Source organism: Anabrus simplex, chromosome 8 (genome assembly GCF_040414725.1).
Source record: "Anabrus simplex isolate iqAnaSimp1 chromosome 8, ASM4041472v1, whole genome shotgun sequence".
Lineage (NCBI taxonomy): Eukaryota > Metazoa > Arthropoda > Insecta > Orthoptera > Tettigoniidae > Anabrus > Anabrus simplex.
In genome coordinates this window covers 195,394,209-195,406,622 of record NC_090272.1, presented here as the reverse complement: position 1 = coordinate 195,406,622, position 12,414 = coordinate 195,394,209, and the positions used below count along the sequence as shown (strand labels likewise).

The following is a 12,414-nucleotide window of genomic DNA, read 5'->3' as shown; positions in this document are numbered from 1 at the left end:
TACAGACCATTTGTTATGCTCAAAAATGAAAGGTTCAAGCTATGCTGGAATCTAATTCTGCAGACAGACTGGACCATAAGATGAAACAGGTATTACCCTTATTGACAAACTTCTCAAGAAGACTGGTACGCTGGATGTGACTGTCCCTTCAGATCACAATGTTCACCAGACCTATGTCTAGAAGGTTGAAAAGTACACTGACATTGCAACAGATGTTTGAAAACTATGGGAAATGGATCTGGCGACAGTGAGGCTGTTAATCGTCTCCACCACAGGACTTGTGCAGAGTAAGATGCAACAACACTTCCAGGACCTGGATGTCGCTTATTCACTTCCACAATTGCAGAAGGCTGTCATTCTGAACATCTGTCACATGACAAGAACCTTCCTATCACAGCAATAGCTGACAACAGTCCGTCTTCTGATCGGTGAACTGCCAAGGCGAGTGAAATATGTATAATTATATATCTATGTATTTAGTGTAGCTACATTTCTATAGCTTGTTAGATTGTTGTTGTTGTTATTATTTTATAATTAGGATTGGTTAAGTAGAGTTGTAGTTATTTTATCAGTTAATATCTATCTTACTTTATTTTCATAAAATCCTTGTGTAGTATAAAGTATTTCTTTCCCCTGACATATATTTATTCAAAGAATACATTATTTTATTTCTAGTGGCATTCTGGTATTATTTCACATTTCTGTGAAGAAGACAAAAGAATGGCTGAGGGAGGCAGGTGTAGGAACTGTGAATGGGAGTGGACATTAAGGAGTACAGTAAAACCTTGATAATTCGAAATCGGTTAATTCAAAATCCCACGTAATTCGAAGAAGCTCTCGTTCTTGGAAACATGAGATACAGTTTTGCATGTTATTTAAATTGTTTAATTCGAAATACGGGTAATTCGTAATTCGAAGTACAGTGTCGGCCCCATTACCGAAATTCAGACTTTTAATTCGAAACTGCCTTTACATTTTAAAACAATAGTATGTTACAGAGTAATTTCAACTCGAAATTTATCCGCGTCATAATAGAACGCGTGTTCCGGAACGTGGAGGGGTAGCCTTCCGCACTTACACTCACTTCGGTGGGTCTACAGTGCGCTTCATGATTGCCAAGTTGAATGAAATCGGAATTCTTTTGTATTCAACCTTTTAAGGAACGCCGTAATATCACACAACAGGCAGTGTGCGGGAAAACAGAATGCGCGTACACTGGCGATGTCGACAGTTGACGAAAAAGTGTGGCTCACATAATAAATTTGTAGGCACCGAACAATACTGTCATTGCCGATGAAACTGCATTGCTTTATTTTAATGCGAGCCCAAACGGTCTTACGGTTTTAAAGGAGAAAGTGCCAGCCGGAGAATCGTACAAGGGTCGGAGATGGGGGTCATTGTAGTCAGTGCGTTACAATTGCAATGCACATGGAAGCGAGAAACTTTATCCCCTCGTCATAGAAAAGTTTGATAAGCTACAATGTTTTAAGGGCGTCGGGCACTTTCCATCCCAGTACAAAGCATCTTAAAATGCAAACAGTACAGATATCCAAAAAATAGTGCATTTGCACAGGGGAACCGGCATAATTTATCCTCGTCTTTGAATTGTGTGATTTTCTTTCTTTTGTTGCGTGAGGTTGTATTTGCCAGTGAGATATGCAAGTTCATTATTTGAATACTGTAAATGCACCTTTTTGGATACATTTTGGACATAGTTCTTTTTTCATGGCATTTGAAAGGTATAAACTGTGAATCAAGGTTAACTGCATGCAGTAACGGGCCTTAGAATATTTCGTAACGCGGCAAGGGTTGGTACTTCTGAATTGCGAATTGGCAGTTAACTCGAAATCACGTAATTTGAAGTCCGATTTTTGAGTCCCAACGACTTCGAATTAATGAGGTTTTACTGTATATGGAAGAGCCTGGTACCAAGTTTTAAGTTTTTGAGATGCCTGAAAGTGCCTCATTAATTCATGTCTGTTTTAATTTTTATACCTTTATACTGTGTATATATGGATATTAGTAAATGAAATATATTTTTGAATTTAAAATATTATAAAAATCATAAACACTCACTCAATCAATGTCAGGGTACAATAGATAGGCAGAAGGGAGGGGAAGGAAGGGGACAAGTTGTGGAAGACAGATGGGCTGTTTTAGCAGCAAGGAAAATGCAGGCTAAGGGTTCTCATCAAGCAGTGAGTCAGGAGAGTTATTGGTGAGAAATCAGTATGTGTCACTGGAGGTACAACAGCAGAAGGAAGAGGGGGAACAGAGAAAGAGTGAGGCAAGTGGAAAGGGAACGGTAGGAAAGAAAAATGTAGAGTAGATGATAGGAAGAGGGAGGTGGAACAGGGATAGAAGGGAGGTGGGAGGTAGGTTCTGCAGCCATGAGGGAAGTTAAGGGAGACCAGGAGAGGAGGGGATCTAATGAGGTGGGATTGAGGCTGTGGTCATTGGCGACTCTATTGTACGCATTTGTAAAGTTACTAGAAATTTACCTAAATTCCTGGAGGGGGGCCAGGCTGCAGGGTTTCAAATTTTGGACTCAGCATAAATATGCATGTGTAAGCATTTTTTGTAATGGTGGGCCTGTAAGCTTTCCGAAAGTCCAAATTAATTTTTAACATCGAACTCCAAGAAAGTGATGAGGGACATTTTCGAGAAATTAAGGAGGATAAATGGAAGTCAAGGAGCCTCCGTGGCTCTGACGGGAGCGCGTCGGCCTCTTACCGCTGGATACCGTGGTTCAAATCCCGGTCACTCCATGTGAGATTTGTGCTGGACAAAGTTGAGGCGGGACAGGTTTTTCTCCGGGTACTCCGGTTTTCCCTGTCACCTTTCATTCCAGCAACACTTTCCATTCTCATTTCATAGCATCTATCAGTCATTAATAAATCACTTTGGGAGTGGCGACCCCATCGTACTAATAGCCTATATCTGCTTCATTCATCCATTCCTGACCCGGTCAATGACTGAAAAACAGGTTGTAGGTTTTCATTTTCATTTTTCAAATGGAAGTCAGTGTGTATAAGGACATTTATTTATATTAAGATTATTAGAAGATCCACGTACATTTAAATTTGAATAACAATCCGTAAGAGGGGGTGGAGTATTTTTTTGGAGTTTGGAGTTAAAACTTAATTTGGATTTCCAAGGAACTTTTAAGCCCATGAAAATGATGGGTCATTGCTTATGAAAAATATATCTGACTGGGTGCGTGAAATGCTTACACATGCATTCTTATGCTGAGCCCCAATTTTGAAAACCCCCAGCCTGACCTCCTTGGGGAATTTTGGAAATTTTTGATTTTTCCAGGAATCCTGATGTCATCAGCTTCTTTGGTACAAAGTCTTAAGTTTTTGAGATGCCTGGAAATGCCTCATTAATTCATGTCTATTTTAATTTTTATACCTTTATACTGTGTATATATGGATAGTAGTAAATGAAATATATTTTGGCTACAGGTAATTACAAATTAAAAATATTATAACAATTATAAACAAATTACTTTCATGCAGTGTTTAATTTTTTTATGTGAGTGCAAGTTGTAAATTAATGAAATTCACATGTAATATATAAACAAGAACAAACTGTTAAATATGACAAACAGGTGGCATAATTTTTAATAAACATACAGAAATATTTTCATTTTATTTAAAAAATGTATCAAACGTTATTTATAAAGATAGTGTTAAAATATTTGTTTGCTCTATTAAAAAAAAAGAACTCTTTGTCTCACGCTGCATGGTCATGATATAGCGTGCGCAGCATTCTAGACTGCTGTGACATCCTTCCACTTAACCCACTCAGTTGTAAATGATACTGCTCTAAAGATGATCGAATATTTTTATTCAGTTACATCGATTTCAGAACTAAAAATATAGTGTTTTTATTTGCTGATGGTGGTGGTTATTGCTTTAAGACCAAGTTCAACTGTGCAATGTCTGCCTTCATGCCGTAACTGTTAGTGCGACTAGGTGCCGTCATCAGATGTCGAGATTCGGCTCCTGGTACTGCCAGAGATTTAAGATTGGCAGGAGTTCTGAAGTGAGGTTAAAATGACACACATAGCTCATCTCCATTGGGGGTGTATCTGAAAAGAACTCTACCACCTCGGAACGAGGATGGGAGTTTTGTCCAGTTCCATGGCTAAATGTTTAGCATGATGGCCTTTGATCCAAGGAGTTGCAGGTTTGATTCCCAGCCAGATCATGGTTTAAATCTTCTTTGGTTGATTCATCTTACATAAGGACCCATCCTCACAGACGCACAAGTAGCCTATAGGGCGTCATCTCGCAGACCTGCACCATGCCTCTTCTAAGGCCACACATTATTACTATTATTATTATTGGTATTATCATTATTACTGCAATCAAACACTAATCATCACAGGGTATACGTGGAAGATGTCCGACCTTCGAAGAATAAAGGCATCGGTAAAAGAAAGGGAAGGTCCATGAAGGGAGTGAATATGATCGACATCAGTGTCTGACGAGAACAAGTGTTGACCAAGGATGGTCGGATAGGAAAGATGAAAGTAAGGAGCCTGATAAAGTAAGTTGAAGCATTACCTGACTCAGCTAAGGGAATAGTGGCAACTATGCTGTAACAATGCTGTGAAACATAGCCAGACCATATACTGTGTACCTGAGGTAGCTTAGGTACCTGCCCTCCCTCAGCATAAACAAACTCGCCCTCCACACACCATGCATGTGTGCAGTGACAACAACAAGAACGCAGTTATGAGCGTGCGCTCGTGGAGTACAACTGTAATGATTTCAAAGCAAGATCAGAGTAGCTGGTTGAAAGTTGAATGCGCTAAAGGTTGCAATGAAAGGCAGTGTTACGAAGGATTACAAGAGGCTTGCGGTGAAAGTGCATTATCTTACCGTACTGTAACACAGTGGGTCAAGGCTTTCAAAGACGGGCGACTAAATGTGACAGACATGCCGCTGCATGGTCATACTGCAGTAAGTGATGATGATGTGTAGAATGTGAACGCGTTAGTGCTGGCGGATTGGAACACCACAATTCATGAATTGGCCAATAATACAGGGCTGGCAACTTTGATTGTGCTGCAAATCCTGAAGAAGCAGCTGGGAATGCGGAAAATTGCCTCCAAATGGGTTCCATATGATTTGACCGAACATCAAAAATGGCTGCGATATTATGCAGCTTGTACGCACTTGGAGCGCTATGAACGTGAGGCTTATGGCGGATAATTACTATTGACGAGACCTGGGCCAGAGCTTATGAACCGCAGCTGAAACACCAATCAAAGGAGTGGCATCATCACGAGTCGCCGCTAAAAGTAACTGTTTGGCCGACCAGAACCATTCTGAAAGCCATGCTGATCATTGTCTACAACTAGGTTGGTGTTATCATAAAGCATACTGTTTCCTGAGGACGTACCGTTAATGTGGAGTATTACTGTGCATTTTTGCGAATGAACCTGGTAGCAGTTCTAAGAAGAAAACGAGGACACTTCCTGAATAACCCAACCATCATTCTGCATGGCATGACAATGCAAGGCCGCATGCAGCAGGAGCTGTGATTGAGTTGTTCAATCGCTGGGGCTGAGAAGTGCTTTATAACCCCCCTTATTCTCTAGATTTCAGCCCCTGTGACTACGATCTCATCCCTAAAATGAAAGCACTACTTCGAGGGGTCTGCTTCTGCACACTGGATGACATTCTCCAGGTCACCGACCGCTCCGTTCGTGACCTCCAGAGATCAGGAGCTTTCAACGGCATCCAACAGCTTCCACATTGCTGGGAATGCAGGCTACACAACAATAGTGATTACTTCGAAGGCCTGTAAAACGCCTAACATTGTATGTATGCTATGTATCTAAATAAAAAATAGTTGCTACTATTAAAAAATCAACCCATGTAGTTACCTCTTATGACAGGCAGAGGATACCATGGGTGTATTCTACCATCTTCATCCATAGGGATTTTTATTGCAACTATAGCTTTTGTTTTTGAAGGTCCCCCCAAAAATCCTCCCCTCTCCCCCCCTGAAAATAGTGTTTTTATTTGCTGATTTTGGTGGTTGTTACTTTAAGAGGAAGCTGAACTGTGCAACGTCTGTCTTCATAGCATAACTGTTAGTGCTATTAGTTGCTTTGCTGGATGCACGGATTCGATTCCTGGTACTGCCAGATATTTAAGATTGGCAGGAGGGATGTTATGGGTTTAAAATGACCCTTGTACGAGGGCAGATCAAATATAAATGGGAATTATTTTTTAAAACTTATTGCATCAACCAAAAAAAAAAAAAAAAAACCACACATATAGAGATCACTTTTCTACATAGTGTCCTGCCTTTAATACACATTTTCTCCATCGGATTGGTAAGTTTTTGATGGCGTCTTGATAGAAAGAAGAGGTACGTGTCGCAAAGCCAGTTGCGCACGAACTCATCTACACTTGCATCATCATCGAACTGCTGTTCTGCCAGGTCTTGTTCGAGTGGTCCAAACAAATGGTAGTCGCAGGGCAATCAATCTGGGCTGTACGAGGGTATTCTAGAGGTGTCCAGTGAATTTTCTTCAGTTTTTTCTTTTTTACGTTGCACCGACACAGATAGGTCTTATGGCGATGATCTTCCAGTTTTTCCCGCTTTAAAGCGGCAGTATGTGGCCTTGCATTGTCAGGAAGAAGAATGTTTCGGATCAGTTGCCAGCATTGCTTGTTGCGATATGCAGCTTTTGCTTCATCCAAAAGGTGACAGTAATAAGCTGCATTAATTGTCCTTTGTGCATGAAGAAAATCCACCAGCAAAACGCCCGCGGAGTCACAGAAAACGGTTGCAAGCATCTTTCCAGCCGATGGGTGTATTTTGGCCTTGACCAGACCTGCTTCATCTTTTTGCCGTCACTCCATGCTTGCTTGCTTTGACTCTGGGATGTAATGATGAAACTCACAATACAATGCAAGAAATCCTCTCTTTCCTGTTCCTGCAGGAGTCTCTGACAAACTTCCTGGCATAAAGTTTTTGTTCCTGGTTGAGGAGACAAGGATCGCACCTGGCAGACAATTTTCTGAAATGGAGTTCATCTTGGATGATGGTTTGAACACTTCTGTAACTTATTGCTTTGGCTAAAACAATTTGCAAATTTTTTTATTCGCCGATCTTCACCAATAACATCATGAATGGCAACAGTGTTGCCTGCAGTGATGCCTGTTCGCGGTCTCCTTTCATGGGGTTCATTTTCCACAACTTCTGTTCCTGCCACAAATTTTTTAGCTCATTCATACACTCGAGTCTGCGAAAGTGTTCTTTCCCGAAAGTGTGTGTGGAGACGTCTCAAAATTTCAGAAGGTTTGGTACCCTCTTTTGTGAGGAATTTGATGATGTATTGCAGAACAGACGTGCACCACTTGCTCACTCATGGCGTACTGAAGCAGCCCAGCTTTTCACCGTTATTCGCGCACGCAGACTCCTTCTCCAGATACCCCCACCAACATCCTGGCAAAGCCCCGCCTCAGAATTAGTACTAACAGCAGCAGTACATTCAAATTCATGTTAATATTTGATCCGCTTTTGTAGTTCACCTCGATTGGGAGTGTATCTGAAAAGAACTCTACCACCTCGGAAGGAGGACAGAAGTTTTGTTCGGTTCCATGGCTAAATAGTTAGTGTGCTGGCCTTTGATCCAAGGAGTCACAGGTTTGATTCCTAGCTGGGCTGGGGTTTTTAACTATCACTGGTTAATTCATCTTATGTAGGGACCCACTCTCACAGATGTATAGGTCGCCTATAGGGCATCATCTCAAAGACCTGCACCATGCCTCTCCTGAGACCATTACGTTGTTGTTGTTGTTGTTGTTGTTGTTGTTATTATTATTATTATTATTATTATTATTATTATTATTATTATTATTATTATTACTGCAACCAAAAAGACTAATCACAGGATATGTGGAAGATGTCTGACCTTCAAAGAATGGAGGCATTGGCAAAAGAAAGGGAAGGTCCATGAAGAGAGTGAAAATGAAAGACATCAAGGTCAGAAGAGAACAAGTGTTGACCAAGGGTGATCAGACAGGAAAGATGAAAGTGAGGAGCCTGATACAAGTTGAAGCAATACCAGACTCGGCTAGGGGAACCGTGGTTACTAACCCACAGTTCCAAAGTGAGAGCTGCAGGTGTATTAAGAATGTAAAGGTGAGGGCATATCATTTTTTTCTTTTTTTAAAATTGACAAGTTGTTTTACATCGCACCGACACAGATAGGTCTTTTGGCGACGATGGGACAGGAAAGGGTTAGAGGTAGATACGAGCGACTGTGGTCTTAATAAAGGTACAGCCCCAGCATTTGCCTGCTGTGAAAATGGGAAATAATGGAAAATGATCTTCAGGGCTGCCGACAGTGGGCTTCGAACCCACCATCTTCCGAATACTGGCCGTCCTTAAGTGACTGCAGCTATCGAGCTTGGTAAGACCCCAGTTAGAGTATAGTTCCAGTGTATGGGACCCATACCAGGATTACCTCTGCTGTGAGAACTGGAAAATATCCAACGGAAAGCAGCACGATTTGTTCTGAGTGATTCCTGACAAAAGAGTAGTGTTACAAAAGCGTTGCAAACTTTGAGCTGGAAAGACTTGGGAGTAAGGAAATGAACTGCTCGACTAAGTGGTGTGTGATACACTAACAATTTGTTGGTTATTTTGATCCACCTTTTCAATACAAATTACAGTTTGTGTTGCTAAGTTGTAATGTTACAACACTAATTTACCGGGACATGTTTCGCTTTTATTCACAAGCATCATCAGCCTATACAATTGCCTCAAGGTTTGTCATATTTGGATTGTTGTTACAAATTTCATTACATTGAATGTAAATCTAAATTTCAGTGATAACAATATTTAAAACACAAGAATAATTATACACATTAAAAATTATGACAATATGATTTGCAATGTTAAAATGGAGTAACTCTTAATTCTAAAACACATTGACGTCCAAAACACAGTTTTTACAATTTGAAAATTTGGCTAAAAATTGTTTGCAATGTTAAAATAAAATTGATTCAACTATAATTTGGCATTAAAATTTGAGTCATAAATATAAATATTGGATGTTAATATATACGAGCCATAGTTTCTGAAGTGCGTTGGTTTCTAGAATACAGTAACATTTCAGTATTGAGAATTTTAGTTAAGAATTGTGCTCTCTAAATAATGTTATTTAAAAAGACTGTAATTTTGCATTATGCGTGATTAGTCATGATGATAATCTAGAATTGAAGTCTTGGGTTCGTTGGAAAATGGCTTCTAGATTTGATGAGGCTTGCTGCTGCAGTTTGGCAATTTGATCAGAGGAAGTATTGACATATTTAATTCTTGTTTGTAGCGACCAGACTCTCCGTTGGAAGTTGATTGTTTTGATGTAAGTTATGGTTAAAAGGGGCTTCAATCCAAATTTTGAGTATCTGATTATGTTTCTTGTCTGCTGCTACAGAATCTTGTGGACCTTATTGCGTTACTGTAAAGGGATGCTTCTTCCATTCTATAAATCGAAAGAAACAATCAGAGAGATGTTGTGGAATGACGTAAGCAAAAGAGTAAGCTTAAGTGGAGCTTAGGAAGGAAAGATCATAATATGAAGATAAAGTTGGAATTCAAGAGGACAACTTGGGGCAAATGATTATTTATAGGCAGAAGAATGTAGGATTGGAATAATTTATGCAGGAAAATAGAGTTTGAAGTTCTTTGAAACCATTCAAGAAAAACTGGGGAAACAATTGATAGGGAATCTGCCACCTGATTGATTGATTAATTGATTGTCCTTGATTGATAACATGACCGTGGAGAGAACTGGAAATGGGTAGTTAAAAAGAGTAAGAAGAAGAGAAACAGCTGTTCATGTTTGTAAACTGGAGTACTTCTACATTATTTCAGTTGAGCTATAACAATCTGTCAATATTTGAGGAGTGTCTGTAAGGAGTTGTTTCACTGTAGTTGTATACTAGCCATTTAAAACCCTAGCTTGACAACACTAAGTATGACTCTGAACAATCCTCTTTAATACTGTATAATTCCTGAGATTTTACTGTCCCCTTGGTATTGAGCGGTTGTAGCAATTAATGTGTTGCTCCTGTTATGTTCTAGAGCTACTCCCTCCTGCAATGGAAACGTCGTTTTAATTTCTGCCCTTCCTGTGGCGGCTGCTTGACGCAACATGTGGTGGGTGCTCAGAAAGTGTGTTCCTCATGTAATGAGACACATTATCCAAACATCACTCCTGTTGGCATAGTTCTTGTAACCAACGAGGACCACAGCAAAGCACTCCTGGTTCGTCAGCCTATGTTTCCTGCAGGACTCTACACCTGCATTGCAGGCTTTGTGGAAGTTGGTAGGTCATGCACGTTACCATTCACTTAACATTCAAATATATTATTGAAGACTCAAAATTCACTAAATGTGAAGTAATCTTGGCTGGAATTTGTTATGTGAAATGAAGTAATTGTTTAAATGTCTAACAGTACATTGAGCATTGGCACTGTATTACAAATGTATACCACAGTGTAATTGCAACAAGTTCTGTTGAAAAACCAAAGTTTTAATTCAACACAAACTTCACATTTGATGAATCTGAGTCTTCAATCCTACATTTTTGATAGTAACTGCATAAAGTAATCCTTTAATCAATTTTGAAGTGTTTGACATCCATTTGGTTAAAATTTAAAGCTTGACATTTAATAATCTGTAAGTACTACAAATATTTAAATCAAACTTAATAAATATATGCAATTTTAGACTACAGTACTGGAAGTAAGTGGAAGCATGGAACAGTCCTTCAGTTTTATATTTTAAATTTGCTTTAAAAACTTTTAATTTGAGTAACTCCACAGTATACACTAGCCATGCATCTTGTTAGGTGTGCTATTTACCAACTGATGAGCCCAACTTAGCACACTGGGGCAAAACACTGGCAACCAGGAATGAGTTAGCTGGAAAATTTATAATGTCCAATAACGGACCAACTATATTGGTATTATAAATTTACTCATTCAGAACAAATATTTCAGGTTTCCTATGGCAATCAACATCTTTATCATTGAGTAACTCATCGTTATACAGAGTTATATATAATTGAGCTATATCAGTTCTTCAGTTCCCATTTCCAGTTGTCTTATGGGTTAGGTTGTGAATCAAGGAACTCCATCATTGCCTGTCTCTCTAGCACTCTTTTCTTGCTTCCAATATTTCTTCTATGTTGTCTCCTCCCTTTTCTATACTCCCCTCCACTGTATCCATTCACCTCCTTTGAGGCCTCCCTTTTGGCCTCTTTCCTGTTGGTGTCACTACAAATGCTTTCTTTGGAACTTGATCTTCTCCCTTTTGCATCATGCACCATTCCAGCTTGCTTGTTTCTATCTTGTCCTGTGTTTTAAAACTCCAAACCTCTTTCTAATCTCTTTTCTTGTCTTTTCTATGATACCTCTAAGAAATTTCATTTTGAGCACCTACTACTGTCTCGTTATGTTATTGTCAATCTGCCGCTTGTGTCAATATTGGTACATAACAGATTGAATACAGAACTTAATTGCCTTTCTTTGGAATGTCTTGGTTCCATAGCATGCCCTGACACTCTGGTGAAAGTCATTTTCTTGTTGTACTCTCTTCCCTTTCTCTTTAGTTATTTTCCCATCTTTTGTGATTACACTTCCCAGGTATTTGAAACTTTTCACTACTATCGATTTTCCATGTACTGTTTTATTCCCCTTTCCTTCCTTCCTCCCTTCCTCCCTCCCTCCCTCCCTCCCTCCCTCCATCCCACCCTCTTGTCATCATAATTACAGGCCAATCAGCATGACGTATTGCATTGGGAAAGCATTCCTTTTGATTTTATTAAACATGTTTCCAAATTACTAACTAGTTTGATGAAAGGCTATTTGGGTTTAGAAAAGATTATTCCAGTCAACCTCAGCATGCAGGATTCCAGCAAGAAGTAGCAGATATTTTAGATTCAGGAGGTCAAATTGACTGTCATTATTGACTTGTCCAAGGCTTTTGTTAGGGTGGATCATGGGAGGCTACTGACAAAAATGAGGGCTATTGGATTGGATGAAAAAGTGATTGAACGGGTGACTAAATTTTTAGAAAACAGAGCAAATGGAGGAAGAGAAATGAACATGATGTTATTTGCAGATGATATTGTGATTTGGGGAGAAGACGACAGGAAGGTTCAAGAACAGTTGAATGTGGTGAATGGGAAGATCGAAGAATGTGGATTTAAAATAAGTGTAGAAAAGAGTAAAACTCTTGTTATGACTAGAGGGGAGAAAGAAGGGAAAGGTCAGATGAGACTTGCAGACAAGCCCCTGGAAGTAGTGGAAACGTTTAAATACCTGGGGAGTGAATTAATGGAGAATGCTCGACTAGATGCTGAGATTAGTA

General features: G+C 39.6%; 1 protein-coding gene across 1 annotated transcript in view; it reads left to right on the top strand.

The window, feature by feature from the left end:
* The window catches only part of LOC136879399 (NAD(P)H pyrophosphatase NUDT13, mitochondrial), a 51,528-nt gene that overhangs the window by 13,074 nt on the left and 26,040 nt on the right, over positions 1–12,414 (top strand). Inside the window, exon 3 of the mRNA XM_067153215.2 lies at positions 10,123–10,366. Within this exon, the coding sequence (XP_067009316.2) occupies positions 10,123–10,366 (244 nt within the window). The remainder of the gene's footprint in view (positions 1–10,122; positions 10,367–12,414) is intronic.